This window comes from Mastomys coucha, unplaced genomic scaffold, assembly GCF_008632895.1.
Source record: "Mastomys coucha isolate ucsf_1 unplaced genomic scaffold, UCSF_Mcou_1 pScaffold5, whole genome shotgun sequence".
NCBI classification, from domain to species: Eukaryota; Metazoa; Chordata; class Mammalia; order Rodentia; family Muridae; genus Mastomys; species Mastomys coucha.
In genome coordinates this window covers 78,702,935-78,717,154 of record NW_022196911.1, presented here as the reverse complement: position 1 = coordinate 78,717,154, position 14,220 = coordinate 78,702,935, and the positions used below count along the sequence as shown (strand labels likewise).

At 47.2% G+C, this 14,220-nt stretch overlaps 1 protein-coding gene across 3 annotated transcripts in view; it reads right to left on the bottom strand.

Annotated features, from left to right (window-relative positions):
• Window positions 1-3,518: 3,518 nt before the first annotated feature.
• The window catches only part of Unc45b (unc-45 myosin chaperone B), a 33,887-nt gene continuing 23,185 nt past the window's right edge, over window positions 3,519-14,220 (bottom strand). For all 3 annotated transcript variants that reach the window (XM_031352612.1, XM_031352614.1, XM_031352613.1), the window contains 7 exons: window positions 13,212-13,339; window positions 12,338-12,404; window positions 10,759-10,872; window positions 10,136-10,251; window positions 9,235-9,352; window positions 6,501-6,656; window positions 3,519-4,195 (listed from right to left, as the gene is read on the bottom strand). In XM_031352612.1, coding sequence (XP_031208472.1) covers window positions 3,935-4,195; window positions 6,501-6,656; window positions 9,235-9,352; window positions 10,136-10,251; window positions 10,759-10,872; window positions 12,338-12,404; window positions 13,212-13,339 — 960 coding nt within the window. In that variant the 3' untranslated portion in view covers window positions 3,519-3,934. The remainder of the gene's footprint in view (window positions 4,196-6,500; window positions 6,657-9,234; window positions 9,353-10,135; window positions 10,252-10,758; window positions 10,873-12,337; window positions 12,405-13,211; window positions 13,340-14,220) is intronic.

The following is a 14,220-nucleotide window of genomic DNA, read 5'->3' as shown; positions in this document are numbered from 1 at the left end:
AGGGCATTGCATACCCTAGGATCAAAATTACTTGCAGTTTCCACCCTGTGAGTGCTGGGATCAAACCCTAGGTCTTCTATAAGTTAAGTGCTCTGAACTGCTGAACCCTCTCTCCAGCTCCTGCCTTGTTTTTTAAGACAGGCTCTCTCACTGATGTGTAGGGCTCATCAATCAGGATTGGCTGGCTGGAAAGCAATCAGGAATCCACCTGGGCTCCACCCCACAGCAGTACTATCACAAACACTCACTACCACATCCAGATTTCTTTTTCTTTCTTTCCTTTAAATTTTCTTTATTTACATTTCAAATGTTATCCCCTTTTCCAGTCCTCCCCCCCAAACCTCCTATCCTTTCCCCTCTCCCCCTGCTTCTATGAGGGTGTTCCCCCACCTATCCACCGACTCCTGCCTCCTCACCCTCCCATTCCCCTACACTGGGACATTGAGCCTTCAGTGCCTCATTGAGTCAAGTGAGTGCCTCTCCTCCCATTGACGCCAGACAAGGCTATCTTCTGCTACACAGGTGGCTGGAAGGGGATGGCTCAGCGGTTCAGAGCTCTTACTGATCTTCCAGAGGTCCTGAGTTCAATTCCCAGCAACCACATAGTGGCTCACAATCATCTGCAATGGGATCTGATGCCCTCTTCTGGTGTGTCTGAAGACAGTAACAGTGCACTCATATTCATAAAATAATCTTTAAAAAAAAAAAAAGATATGCAGCTGGAGCAATGAGTCACTCCATGTGTACTCCTTGGTTGCCACACCCAGATTTTTAAATGGACCATAGTGATGAAATTCAGGTCCTGGGGATTTACTGAGTCATCTCTCCAGGTCCCTCCCATAGCACATCTTGACTGACTCACACAACGATGATTCATCCAGACAATGAGAAGCAGCAAAAATCAGATTCAGGAGTTCAGTCTCATCAGCAAGTCCACTGGCTTTCCCTGGCTGTTCTTGGACTGACAGCCAAAAGCTTGCACTAAAGAATGTGGTCTCTCCACCCCCGCAGAGATGAGATTTTTTTCAACCAGTCTCATGAGATTGAAAATAAGTTGGGCTGCTGGGCAGTGGTGGCACTTTAACCCCAGCACTTAGAAGGCAGAGGCAGGTGGATTTTTGAGTTCGAGGCCAGACTGGTCTACAGAGTGAGTTCAAGGACAGCCAGGACTACACAAAGAAACCCAGTCTCGAAAAAAGAGAAAGAAGGAAAGAAAGAAAGAAAGAAAGAAAGGAAGGAAGAAAGAAAGAAAGAAAGAAAGAAAGAAAGAGAGGGAGGAAGGAAGGAAGGAAGAAAGAGAGGGAGGAAGGAAGGAAGGAAAAAAGAAAGAAAGAAAGAAAGAAAGAAAGAAAAAGAAAGAAAGAAAGAAAGAAAGAAAGAAAGAAAGAAAGAAAGAAAGAAAGAAAGAAAGAAAGTAGATTGGGCTGTGAGCATACATATGAGAGATGTTTCCAGTAAATAGCTTACTGGTCCCACTCGCCCCTAAACGTGGGAAAAGGAGAACAAGGAGAGTCTGGGCAGAAGTCAAGCAAGCCATTTATTGCTAATTAATGTATATATTTTTAAAAGGCCATGGCCCAATGTTGACTGTCATTCTGTCAGAATAAAGGTCTAATAAGCACAGTTTCCTACTGAAAACCGCCCATGTGAGGGCAGGCAGATTGTACGCCAGAGTGCATGTGAAAAGATCTGAGGAACTCAGGTTGTCATGTTGACACCTGTTGTAGCTGTGTGCACCTCTAGGGAACAGGAGGAGGTGACAGTGCCAGTCTTCAAGAGTCTATCTAATAAATACTCCTGTGTTAGAGAAACTTCTCACCTCTGGAAACCTTCCACAGACCTTGTCCCGCACACTGAGTTGAACTCTAACTGACCAATGCATCTCTCCCTTTTACATCTGAGAGTCTGAGAGGGATCTCTGAGAGTGAAAGGGAATACCCACAGCCTGACAGCACAACATTCCAATAGTCAATAATCAATCAATCAATCAATCAATCTCTCCGTCTCTCTGTCTCCATCTCCATCTCTGCCTCTGTTTCTCTGTCTCTCTTTGTATTTCTGTCTTTGCTTCTGCCACACTCACCCCCTTCCATCTGATATCCCTGGGATATTGAACAATTATATTTATTGTACCAAAATAATTATTGTATCAAGGGCCAAAACTCTGAATGTCACTTTCTACCCAATGCTGATGTCAGAAGTGGTTTTTGGTTGTTTGTTTGTTTTAGTCACTGTTTTGCTGTGTAGCTGGGAATTGCCTCAAACTCATAATGCCCCTGCCTCTGCTTCTTGTGTACTAGTAGTTCAGATGTGGCACCAACTGTTGACCCTTCATTAAGTGTGGTCCACTCACTGAGACACACAAGAGTGAATATATTTGACAATAGCCTTCTGGGTTTGTTTGTTTTCATTTTCATTTTTTTTCTTTTTCCGATACAGTGTTTCCCTGTATAGCCTTGGCTGTCCTGGAACTCACTCTGTAGTCCTGGCTGGCCTCAAATTCGAGCACCTACCTCTGCCTTCTATGTGTTGGGATTAAAGGCATGCTCCACCACCACGCAGTCATTTATTTTGTTGCTATTTCACAACTGAAATTTTGCTACTGTTAATGAATTGTAAGGTAAATATCTGATATGCAGGATAACTGATATGTGACCATGCCTGGCTTCATTTTAATTTTATATTTATGGATGGTTTGACTGTGTGTAAGTCTGTACATAACATCTCTGCACTACCCAAGGAGGCATTCGATCTGTTGGGGTTGGAGTTACAGACAGCTGTGAAACTACCATATGGGTGCTGGGAATTGAACCTGGGTCCTCTGGAAGAGCAGCCCTGCTCTTAACCACTAAGCCTTCTCTCCAGCCCTTATTTATCATTCTTAATCACCCTAGGAAGTTCATATTAACAGAGAAACAGATCTCCACAAGTGAATTGCTCTTCTGTGGCCAAGCATAATACATGGATATACATTCTTTTTCATTTGTCCAAAGTACAGATTCCTTTCTAACCCTAATCAATCTGTCTGTGGGGATCTGCTAGGCTATTGGGCCTTCCTCTTCTCTTCTGTAATGAACCATAACAACTATATAAGTCCAGAGCTGCTAGTGTCTGCTTTTACTAGCACATGCAGAGAGCGCACCACAAGATGAGGTCAACTTGAAGGAATGCAGAGACCAGATGTGGAACTAAGAGGAAGAAAAACACAGAGACACAGAATAAGACTGGTAATGACATTGACCTGAGCTGGGTCTAGCAATGTCAGACCTTTCCCTGGGTGACTAACATATACTCATTAATCCTTATTTATGTTTTGCTCAGGGGACTTTGAGTTGATCTTTTTGGTAGTTGCCATATCCAGCTTGCATGAAAGACTTTCTGAAATGAGCCATGTCCCACTGTGAGCATAAACTGTGTTACCATTGAAATCAGGTGACAGGGGTGGGCATGGGGCTTAGATGGGGCACAAGTAGTTGAGACACGTGGTATAGGAGAAAGGTCATGAAAATCAACCAAGATTAGCATCTGAATTGAACGACAGCATTGAGCTTTATGGTCACACACCTGTTAATTCCTTCCTTGCCACTACACAGCTTTTTTTTTTAATACAAAACAAACAAACAAACAAAAAAATCAGTCTACAGCCCATTATCTGGCCTGCAGAATAGCGATAGACAGAATTGCCTGCTTTGCTTTCTGATCACAGAGAGAACTCACCCTAGAAATTTCTGGGATATGACAGATTTAGGGAGGCAGGAACACTTGATTTGTGAGGAAGAGTCACAAATCAGGAGACACCCCAGTCTTTCCTTTGTAATGAGACATCATTGGCACTGCTGTGATCCTTTGCTGAGCTGACACTTTGGGAGGACCCAGCTCACGACTCAACTCTTCCCAGTTCAGGACCAAGCCCAGCATCCCTGTGGACCACGCTCTATGACACCGGCTTGATGAAGCCGTAATCCATGCACTTGATAAGACACTCCCGGGCTGTCTGGACCACAGCTGCTCTCTTCTCATCTGGTTCCTGCTTTCCCACCACAGTCAGGATCTCCAGCAGCTCGCTTTCCACCAGCTTCCTCGCCAGCTCAGCATCTGCTGATAACAGGTTGTAGGCAATGACCAGGCCCCGGTGCTGCACTGACAACTGATCATGCAGGCAAAGCCGCTGTAGGATCTCCAGCCACTGGGTTGTCTGCAGAGTGGAAGTGGGTGAGGAAGGATTTGAGGAATCAGTGAGGAGGCAGAGAAAAGAATCGATAACAAGAAAAACGAAAATACCACCCATGCCCACAGCTAAATAACTTGATTATGACCACATATCTATAAACAGTAGTAGACTAAACTAAAACAGACTAACAACCCATCCACTTATTCTTTCATTGATTGATTCATTCATTCACTCTGCCTGTATTTGCATATGTGATATGCATGATAGTATGCATGTTCACGTGGTTAAAAGTGTACATAAATGTAGGTGCACATGCACATGTTTGTATTGCATGTGTTCGGAGGCCTGAAATTGATGTCCAGTTGTGTTCAAGCACACTCCACTTTTACTTGGAGAGGTAGCATCTCTCAGCTGAGCCAGGGTTCAGCTGCATTAGCTAGTCAGTTTGTCCCTGGAATGCTGGGATTACACGCATCCACCATGCCTGCCTGGCTTTTCCATGGTTGCTAGGGATCCAAACTCTAGTCCTCATGTTTTCACAACAAATGCTTTATCCACTGAGCTGTCTCCCCAGCCCCGGTCCATTTATTATTTTTTTAAGCCTCTTGAGAAACAGAAAGGCTGGCCCACTGAGCATCTCAACAGAATGAAGATGCAGATCACTAAGGAAAGAGAGTCCTCATATGGGAAACACAGATAATGCTCACTCCTATCAAGCCAGGTGCCCTGCCTGTGAGACTAGAGCTCCAAGCACGCACACGAACCCTCCAGCCTTTGACTGGACTAAACACAAGAATCCAAGGCAAATTCTTGCCTCATTCCTTCTCCATCCACCATCCACAATCATGAGGACAGTTGACTGCTGGGTATGGGTGCTCAGCCACTCTCATCACCCTATGAGACAGTGAGGAAGCTGATAGCACAGCCAGGAGCTGACTCCTGCCATTGGACAGACATACATGAGGTAGCGCAGTAGAAAGAAACATCTTCTGTATGCGTTTGGATTCATAGAGGGCAGCCCTCAGGCTCCATTCCACTTTGCCATCTGCATGGCAAGAAGAGGGAGAGAGAGAGGGGTAGGGAGAGGGAGAGGGAGAGGGAGATGAAGCCTCATCTTCACTGATCTTCTACTAGGCACATTTCTAAACCTCTCTTCCCAGTGGAAAAATGGGGAGAGATAATAATTCCCTAGACTCCAGGGTGATTAGAAGTATTAAATTTCATATATATACATATACATATATACACATACATATATATGTGTGTGTATATATGTATATGTATATATGTGTGTGTGTGTGCCTGTATATTTATGTCGTATACACATCTCCTTAGGACAGCATCCCACATATAAGAAGTGCAGAGTCACCAAAGTGTCCTGGTGGGCCATGTGTCCACTGGAGCCCTTGTGTCTACTTACTCCATGAGAAGCAACTCTAGAACAATGGTTTCTAAGTGTGGTCCCCAGGCCAACAGTTTCCTCCCAGACCCCAATCTATTGAATCAGAACACCAAGGAAAACTGTTCTAACTATCTCCATGGGTGATGCTTAAAAGCATTATAGTTTTGAAGAGCTTGCCATAGCAAAGAAACTGAAGTCCAGAGTCTACACAGGATGAACAGTACCCAGCAGAGGCCTCCATGGCAGGACAAAAAAAAAAAGCCTACGTGGAACTCAGAGACCACACACACACACACACACACACACACATACACACACACACACAGACCCTTTCAACTGACCATGTAAAGGAGCCAACCTCTACCCCAGATGTGAGCATGTTTGAACCGAGCTGACCTGTTCACTCCAACAGAGATGAATGTCGTTGAGCTAGGCTCTGTGTGGGGAACTGAAAGAGTTTCCATGCTTGAGACTGACAGCATTATTCCCATTACAGCTGCTGAGGTGGCCACCCTCTTACCATAACAGCCAGTCAACTTGCCCATGGCAGGGAATTTACAACCTCATTGCCAAATCACCAGCAGCTTCCTTCAGTGACCCAACCCTCTCCAGGTTTCACTGAGGAACTCCTGAGCCCCTCAACAGTGATGTGCATCCGTTACCCAGTAGGAGTTATGCATACCCACAAAGGCAATTGGGATGCACTGTTGTGAGAGGACTTTAGCTAATGCACCCAGGAAGTCAAAGAGTCATGGCAATGGCCCATAGGCACAGTCTCCTCTCTTTAGGTGTTGGGAACCAACATCTAGCTGGGAAAGTTTGCTCTGCTGCCCAGCCTCCCTAGATGAACCAGGACAGTGGGGTCTGAGAGTTGTGAGACTCTATAATACCTTACCCAGGTCCCTCCCGTCCCTGGCCCACACTTACCACCTCTGTCATCTTGAGACACAGTTTCTTATGTGCCGCAGTCAGCATGGCCAGAGCTCCAGCTGCTGCATTCTGCAGTTTGTGGTCATCCTCCCCACAGAGCAGTACCACCAGCTTAAGACGGTCATTCCCATCGGCCAGGAACCTCTCCTGAACCTGTTCCAGGCAGGTGTGTGACTCAGTGAAAGAGGCCCCACTCCTGCACTTCCCAAGGAGGGACAGAGGCAGCTGAAATTCCCTGACCCAGGATCTCTGAGAGATTTGCTTTGAGCCGGTCCTCTTCCCTGATTGCCTGCACAAAGTCCAGTGCAATTCCTCACAGTCAAAAGACTAAGGCAAGAAGGGGGGGCACTTCCCACCTCCCTATATTGTGTAGTCTGTGCCTTCTGTTTGCCTCTCTATACAAGGAAAAAGGCAACTTCTCCTTGGGAAATACAGACTGCTTCTATGACAGTCCTGGGCCTTTGTGGTCTCCTATGCAATGGGTTTGCATGGAGATTTGTATAGGAGCGGGGAGTCTGCTTGGTATTGGGGAGTGATTGTCCTGTCTCCACCAGGTGAGACAGAAGTGTCCCAAACACCTGAAAACAGAAGCACCCTGACACCTCCCAGCACCCTGGTCTGTCCAAGAGAGGTATTAAGACCACATAGCAGCTTGCTGCCACCCTTCAACACAGGACAGAAAAATCTAGTCGGTCAGGTTTAAGGGCATTCTATTGGAGCAAATATCCAAAACGTGGATCTCTGAATGAGGATAACTGTCACAGATCCCCAGGTAAGGTCCTCCATCTGCATCTCCCTGGATCTGGAGCAGTAGCCATCAGAGGGGAGGAGATAGAAGAAGAGGTCAGTATCATCCTCTCTTGTGGGGACCAGCTGTTGCTGGAAGTAGCTGTCCCACCAAGGACCGCAGCCCTCCCTTCTCCGATAGCTGTGCCCATGGTCTAGTTATCACAGATGGACTGGAAGCAGAGGTACAGTTCTGTCACTAGCAGGCCACCTGGGATAAGTGGCACAGATTCTCCTTTCATGTTCATTCCCACTCTCTTCCAAACAGAGACCACTCCAGGATAGTAAGAAGGAGATTCTTCTTGATGCCCTCTTTGTTCCCAACACCATCCCTGACTCCTTGGCCACACCCCTTTTCTCCCAGGTCCTAGCTCAGGCTCAGACCAGCCCCCTGGTGGACTCTAGTAACTCAGCCCCAGCTGACTCTCTAGAAAGCTTTCATAAGTTGGCTTTTCCCCTAGGTGGTGGTTAGCATAAGAATGGACCCATAGGCTCATATGTTTGAACACTGGGATCCAGTTGGTGGAACTGTTTGGGAAAGATTCGGAGGTGTGCCTTTGTGGAAAAGGTGTGCCACTGAAGATGGCTTTGAGGTTTCAAAAGACTCCTGTGATTCCCAGTGCTCCCCCTCTGCCTCATGGTTGTGGATCAAGGTGTGAGCTCTCAGCTGTTCCCTTGGCCTGCCACCATGACCTCTAACCCTCCAAAAAGGTATGCCAAATCAAACAGTTCCTTTTGTGAGTTGCCCTGGTCCTGGTGCATGATCACAACAAGAGTAAAGTAGGTAAGACACTCTGGTAGCAGGAGAGTGTCTAAGACTTATATAGAGGTAAATAACCTCAGGCCTCATACTGTCAAGAAGTGCCTCAGGCCTGGAACTGAGAGTCTCCGATACGCCCTTCGGGCACACTGATGCTTGGTTACCATGTGTACTGGCTGGTTTTGTGTGTCAACTTGACACAGGCTGGAGTTATCACAGAGAAGGGAGCTTCAGTTGGGAAAGTGCCTCCATGAGATCCAGCTGTGGGGCATTTTCTCAATTAGTGATCAAGGGGGTAGGGCCCCTTGTGAGTGGTGCCATCCCTGGACTGGAAGTAGTGGGTTCTATAAGAGAGCAGGCTGAGCAAGCCAGGGGAAGCAAGCCAGTAAGAAACATCTCTCCATGGCCTCTGCATCAGCTCCTGCTTCCTGACCTGCTTGAGTTCCAGTCCTGACTTCCTTTGTGATAAACAGCAATGTGGAAGTAAGCCAAATAAACCCTTTCCTCCCCATCTTGCTTCTTGGTCATGATGTTTGAGCAGGAATAGAAACCCTGACTAAGACACCATGAGAAGAAGATATCCACTACAGATTTATAACTTGTCCTGTTTCTTGACTCTGAAGCCGTAGGGTAAGCCCCTAACTCATTTTTACTTTATATCCTGTGATTATTCGGTGGTCAGTTACAGCTATGATGTATCGCAGGTTCCACAATGCATTGCGGGTTCCATGGACCTGGTGACATGCATAGAAAGGTTTTCTAAAGTGGTTCAGAAGGTGTACCTTGGCATCTCTCCACTGTCCCTGTGGATCTTTAATGACTACAGATGGTCTAGCCTCTTGACTTCCAAGAGCCCTAATCTCCCAGCCTGCCTTGCTATGACATCATTTAGGCTTAATTAACTTAGGGAAATGGCACCTTCCACCTCACTCAGACCACAACTCAGCTTGGGATAGAATGCTGTGAAAATGTTTCCTTAGGGCTCCTCCATGGAAGTGGGGCAATAATCTGATTGATCTGGGGACTCCTGGGTTCTCTCACCAAAGTGTATTATCTCAGGGCTCCAGCCTCATCCCACGGTCAATATTCATAACTTGGTCTCCTCATCCTTCTGAACCCCCAGCCCCATCCCAAGCCTGATGATAACACCCTAGACACCCCGTTCCTCTGGAGCTCCAGCCTTACCTCCTTATTGAGCACCATGTTACACATGCATTCAGTGGCTGCCTGCCGTAGCTGGTCATGGTTCTCAAACATGTAGTTCTCAATGTCTGGCAAGGCCTTCTCCTTGAAGATCTTCTGCCTGGAATGGAGGGGAAGGGTGAGGAAGAAGGGGCCTTGGGTTCCCAGCAGTGAACATGCCAGGTTGGTCATGCAGGGTCCTCCCTCCATCTTCGTGAGGTCCCTCCCACATCCTCAGCCTGTACAGCCCAGCTCCAGAAGGGCCACTGATGGATGTAAGTTAAATGACATGACAGTTGTCTCCCAGGCATAGCAACAGGCTCTGGGATGAATGTGTCATCCGACTGGAGAGTCTCATTATTGAACAAGGAAATTCTCTCCCTTTTGCTGCTGTAGGTGAGATGGAGAGCTACCCTGTGACCAGGAGAGAGAAGAAAAGTCCACCTGAAAAGTTAAGACAATGGAAAGGAGGGGAGAGGAGGGGACTGGTTGACCAGTAATGGAGATAACTTTATAATCCCTGCATCAAACCACACCTGATTGGTTCATCCCAAACTTAATTTGCATGAGTCAATAACCTTCCTTCATGCAGGGAGCCTGTTAGACCAGGTTGTCTGCCACAACACAGTACCATCCATCATCCCTCTGCTTCCAAGAAGGGATACCTACTAATCCTTCCATCCGCCTGCCTATCTCCTTCCTGCTTTAGGAGGCAGGATGCCTTTGGGACATCCTCTTTATATAACCCTGTGTGTTTTTATGGGATACCAGCTCAAGCCCCACCTATCCTTGATTCATCTTTGATGTCATCCAGGCAGAGGTGTCAGTACATGATCCAGAATTTCAACCAAACACTCTGTGGATACCTCTATGTCCCTCTGCCCTCTCCACCTGCCCCACATACCTGAGTTTGTCACTGCGCCCAGACAGGTTAGTGAGTCCTAGGAGAGCCTCATAGTTCTGAAGTCCATCCCTCTGTGTGTCCAGGAGACTCACGAGGGGCCGCACCACCTCATATACCTGCGGGGAAGGCATGGTTGAGGTTGAGATACAGGTATTTCCCTGTCTCTTGCATCTGAAGCTTTACATTGCCAAAGCCCTTTCTTCAGCCTAAAGATTTATTTATCATTACACCTAAGTACACTGTAGCTATCTTCAGATGCACCAGAAGAGGGCATCACATCTCGTTATGGATGGTTGTGAGCCACCATGTGGTTGCTGGGATTTGAACTCGGGACCTTTGGAGGAGTAGTCGGTGCTCTTAACCACTGAGCAACCTCTCCAGCCCCCCCAAAGCCCTTTCTTTCTCATACTCTGGTTTAATCCGTGATCCTGAGAGGTTGGGTTGTTCCCTTTCACTGTGCAGGTAAGAAAGCTGAGTTTCTGGGGAGGACAATCGTGCTCACTAGAGGTAGAGCCAGACCTGGTGTCCAGGTGTCCAAATCATTACCCTCCCTCCGACAACACCACGACCCCTTTTTAGCAGAGGAGATGGGGGACAGGACCCTAAGAGCAATGGTGACCCACCCGCTCCCCAGGGAAGGCAATGTCCGGGTTGGAGACAGCAGCAATCTTGGCTAGCCCATGGGCTGCCTTCACCTTGCCCACATCTGTGCCCTCCAAAGCCAGGGGGATCAGGGCCTGCAAGAAAGAGTGCAGTCACTAGCCAGCAACAGACATCCAGAAGCCTCTCACTCCTCTAGCTCCAGCTGCCCTCTGTCTGTCTGTCTGTCTGCCTGCCTGCCTGGCTAATCAACGATACACAGCATAATCAGCCCCGGAGAACTGTTCCTTTCTAGACGAAGTTCCAAAGATTCATATGTGCAAGGGTGTCATGGTGATAGAAAAGTAACTGGAGCTCACAGTTGAAGGGGCGGGCAGTTGGGATGAAAGGCCTGGTTGGAGGGGATGCATCACTGGAGTGTGCCTTTAAAAGGGTGTGTCTTGTTTCCCTTTTCCTTTCCCCTTTCCTTTTCTCCCTCCCCCTTCCTCTTTCCTTCTCTTTCCTCCCTCTCATTCTTGACTCATAAAGTGAGCAACTTTGCTTGGCTTCACACTCTGCCAATGAGGTTCTGCCTCATCACTGATCCACAGTGAGCCTGTCGTAGACCGGAACCTCTGAGAACATGAATCCAAACCTATCTTTCTTCCTCTAAAGTTGTCATCTCAGATATTTGTCCCAGAGACAGAGTCTGACTAACCCAAACATGTATAAAACAATTAAGTACTTATCAAGGATTCACTTCCTGGTTTCCAGGGACTGCCAAGGTCCCTACCTTCACTCCTCACTCCATTTTGAAAAAATAAAATCAATAGATTGACTTTTGGTAGGTGTGGTGGCACAGCACCCAGGAGAATGAAGCAGGAAGCCTGGACTGCATACATGGCAAGAACTGGGCTAGTCAGGGCTACAAGGTGAGACCCGTCTCAAATAATAACAATAATAATGATGAATTATTATTGTTGTTATTATTATTTGATAAATTAATGATAAATTATTAATGATAAATTAATGCTTTTTACATTTTGCTCAAGCTAAATCTAATCCTATTTATTTATTGAGCAGCTGCTGAAATTGAGTGTATCTAATCTACTTCCCATGACTATCTGGAAAGTTAGACTGTGATTTCTCCTCTCCATTTTTCAGAGGAAGAAATTACAGTTCAGAGAGAGTAAAGTGCCCAGGTGTGCACAGCTAAAATGAAGAGCAAACTCCCACTGCAAGAGAAGTTTTGAGTGTTGTGGAGAAGCCCGTGGTCTACCTTCCAGTGGAAGCAGCAGGGAGTGTGACTGGGATCCCAAAGTAGATACCAGGACTTTATCAAATCAAGAAGGAACAAGTTTGGGCCAATGAGTTAGATGGCACAGATAACGAAGAGTGTTTCCTGAAGTTAGGGTGCTCTGACACATATGATTTTGGAGTGAGAGAAGAGGAACTCACATATATGCATGTGTATGTAATATTAGCAGGCACATGCACACACACATAGACACACACAAAAAAAACAGTGTGTGTGTGTGTGTATGTGTGTGTGTCTATGTGTGTGTGTTCCTTCCCAGTAGATCACCCTTCTAAGACAGCAAGGACCTCATTTTGCCTAGTTACCTTGCCACCACCTTGAGCTACAATGCTGCCCCGGTCCTTTGGATTGTCACAGAGTGCCAGGAACACCCTGCAGAGCCAATGATAAGAGAGAATGAATATTTACAATTCCTGTATCAAATTTCTAGGAACCACACACAAGCCAGTCAGAGCCAGGAAACCCCAGAACAACAGTAGAAGCCTAGGAAGGCAGAATGCATGCCCTTGCCTGGAATGAGCCACCTTTAAAGGATACTGTTGTGGCCATAAATAGGAGCGGGGAATAAGACCAAGCAAGGCCTCAAATATCCATCTCATTTCTATTTCTGGAGTCAGCCAACAGCTCCCTGTTACCCCCAACTCAGGAGAAACTCTCCATGTCTACCCCTATCCCTGGGTAGACAGGATCAGGTCTCTCCTGTTCCTGGCCCTGGTCCCAAGTAATACCACCACCACTCCTAATACCAAGACATCCCACGGGAAAAACCAAACTATACTCTAGCCCTCCATCCTTGATACCTTTTCCTTTCCTTTTCTTCCTTCGTGACTCTGTTGAGTTACCACCTCTACCAGAAGGCCTTCCTGGATGCCCACCCACTTACCTTCTAGTCTGGGTGGTTGAGACCTACTGCCTGGACCCTAACCACTGTGCTTCCCTGTCGTGGCATTTACACTATGCTGTAACCTGCCTGCCTCCGCTCTAGGTTACCCTTCATCTTTGAGGAAAAGGTTAACTAAAAGGGACAGTAGTCACCTCCTGATGCAAGTTTGCAACTGAGGTGACCTGTCTTGTCATGTCTTTTCTCCTTGTTCTCCATCCCCTGGCTTAGTCGCTACCATTCCAACCCCTCCACCCGGGTTTCTGCCTCCCCATCTCCCCAGCCTGCCCTGCTTGCACCTGGCCAGCAGCTCCTTGGTCTGGTCTGTGAGGATCGCGCTGTCTGCCTTCACCATGCAGGCCAGTGCAGATATGACACCTGCCTTCAGGAGACGTTTCACCCGCAAGTCTATGAAGTCCTTCTTGTCCTGGAGGGGACAAATGGGTGGACATGGGGAAGGGGCCAGTTGTCAGCCCCAGGTTGAGTCATTATGAAAGATGCTCTGAGTCGGGAGTAGACAGGACTGACTGGAGGCATGATGGATAATCTCTGGAAATGTGCTTAAGCCTCATGCACAGCCGAGGGGCATGTACATGTGCTACATCCCTGCCTGGATGAGACACAACCCAGTGTGTCAGAATGGCGGAGGCCTGGGGATGCAGCTCAGAGGTAGAGCACCTGCCTAGCAGGCACAGGACAATGAGTCTGCCCCCTACGTCACAAAGAAATGAAAACCATTAAGAGAATGAGCTGGTGACATGAGCATGTCCCCAATGTCTGGCACAAAGTGACACTCAGATTCTGATTGTTACAATAGAGAGGAGGAAGAAAGAAAAAAAAAGACTTTCTGTGAGTGAGTGACATAAGAAACCAGGAGCAAGGCTGGGAGCGGGAGGGGGGTGTTGGGAGTCGGGGGGCATGTTTGGGCAGGGCAAGTGGGCGATTGCACCCGGAACAAGGCGGGGGGTGGGGCAGAGCGAGTTGGGGCCCGGAGCGAGAGGGAGAACAGAAAGGGGGGAACCCATTTCCAATTTTAAAAAAAAATTGTCACCACATGGCTAAGTTCTCTCTACTGTCCCCCATCCCATTTTGTAATACAGATATGGTTTTTATCATTCCCTAAAATCCAAACGATCTCACTAGCTGGAAGTACATATGCAAATGAAAATGCAGATATATCCTTGTGTAGGAGTAGTCACCGTACATACCGTTGTGTTAGGGAACATTTGAGAATAGGAACCTGTGTTTCTACTCAGGCACTCATACCCCTAAGTCCAGATAGCCCAGAAAAATCAAAATTCTATGACT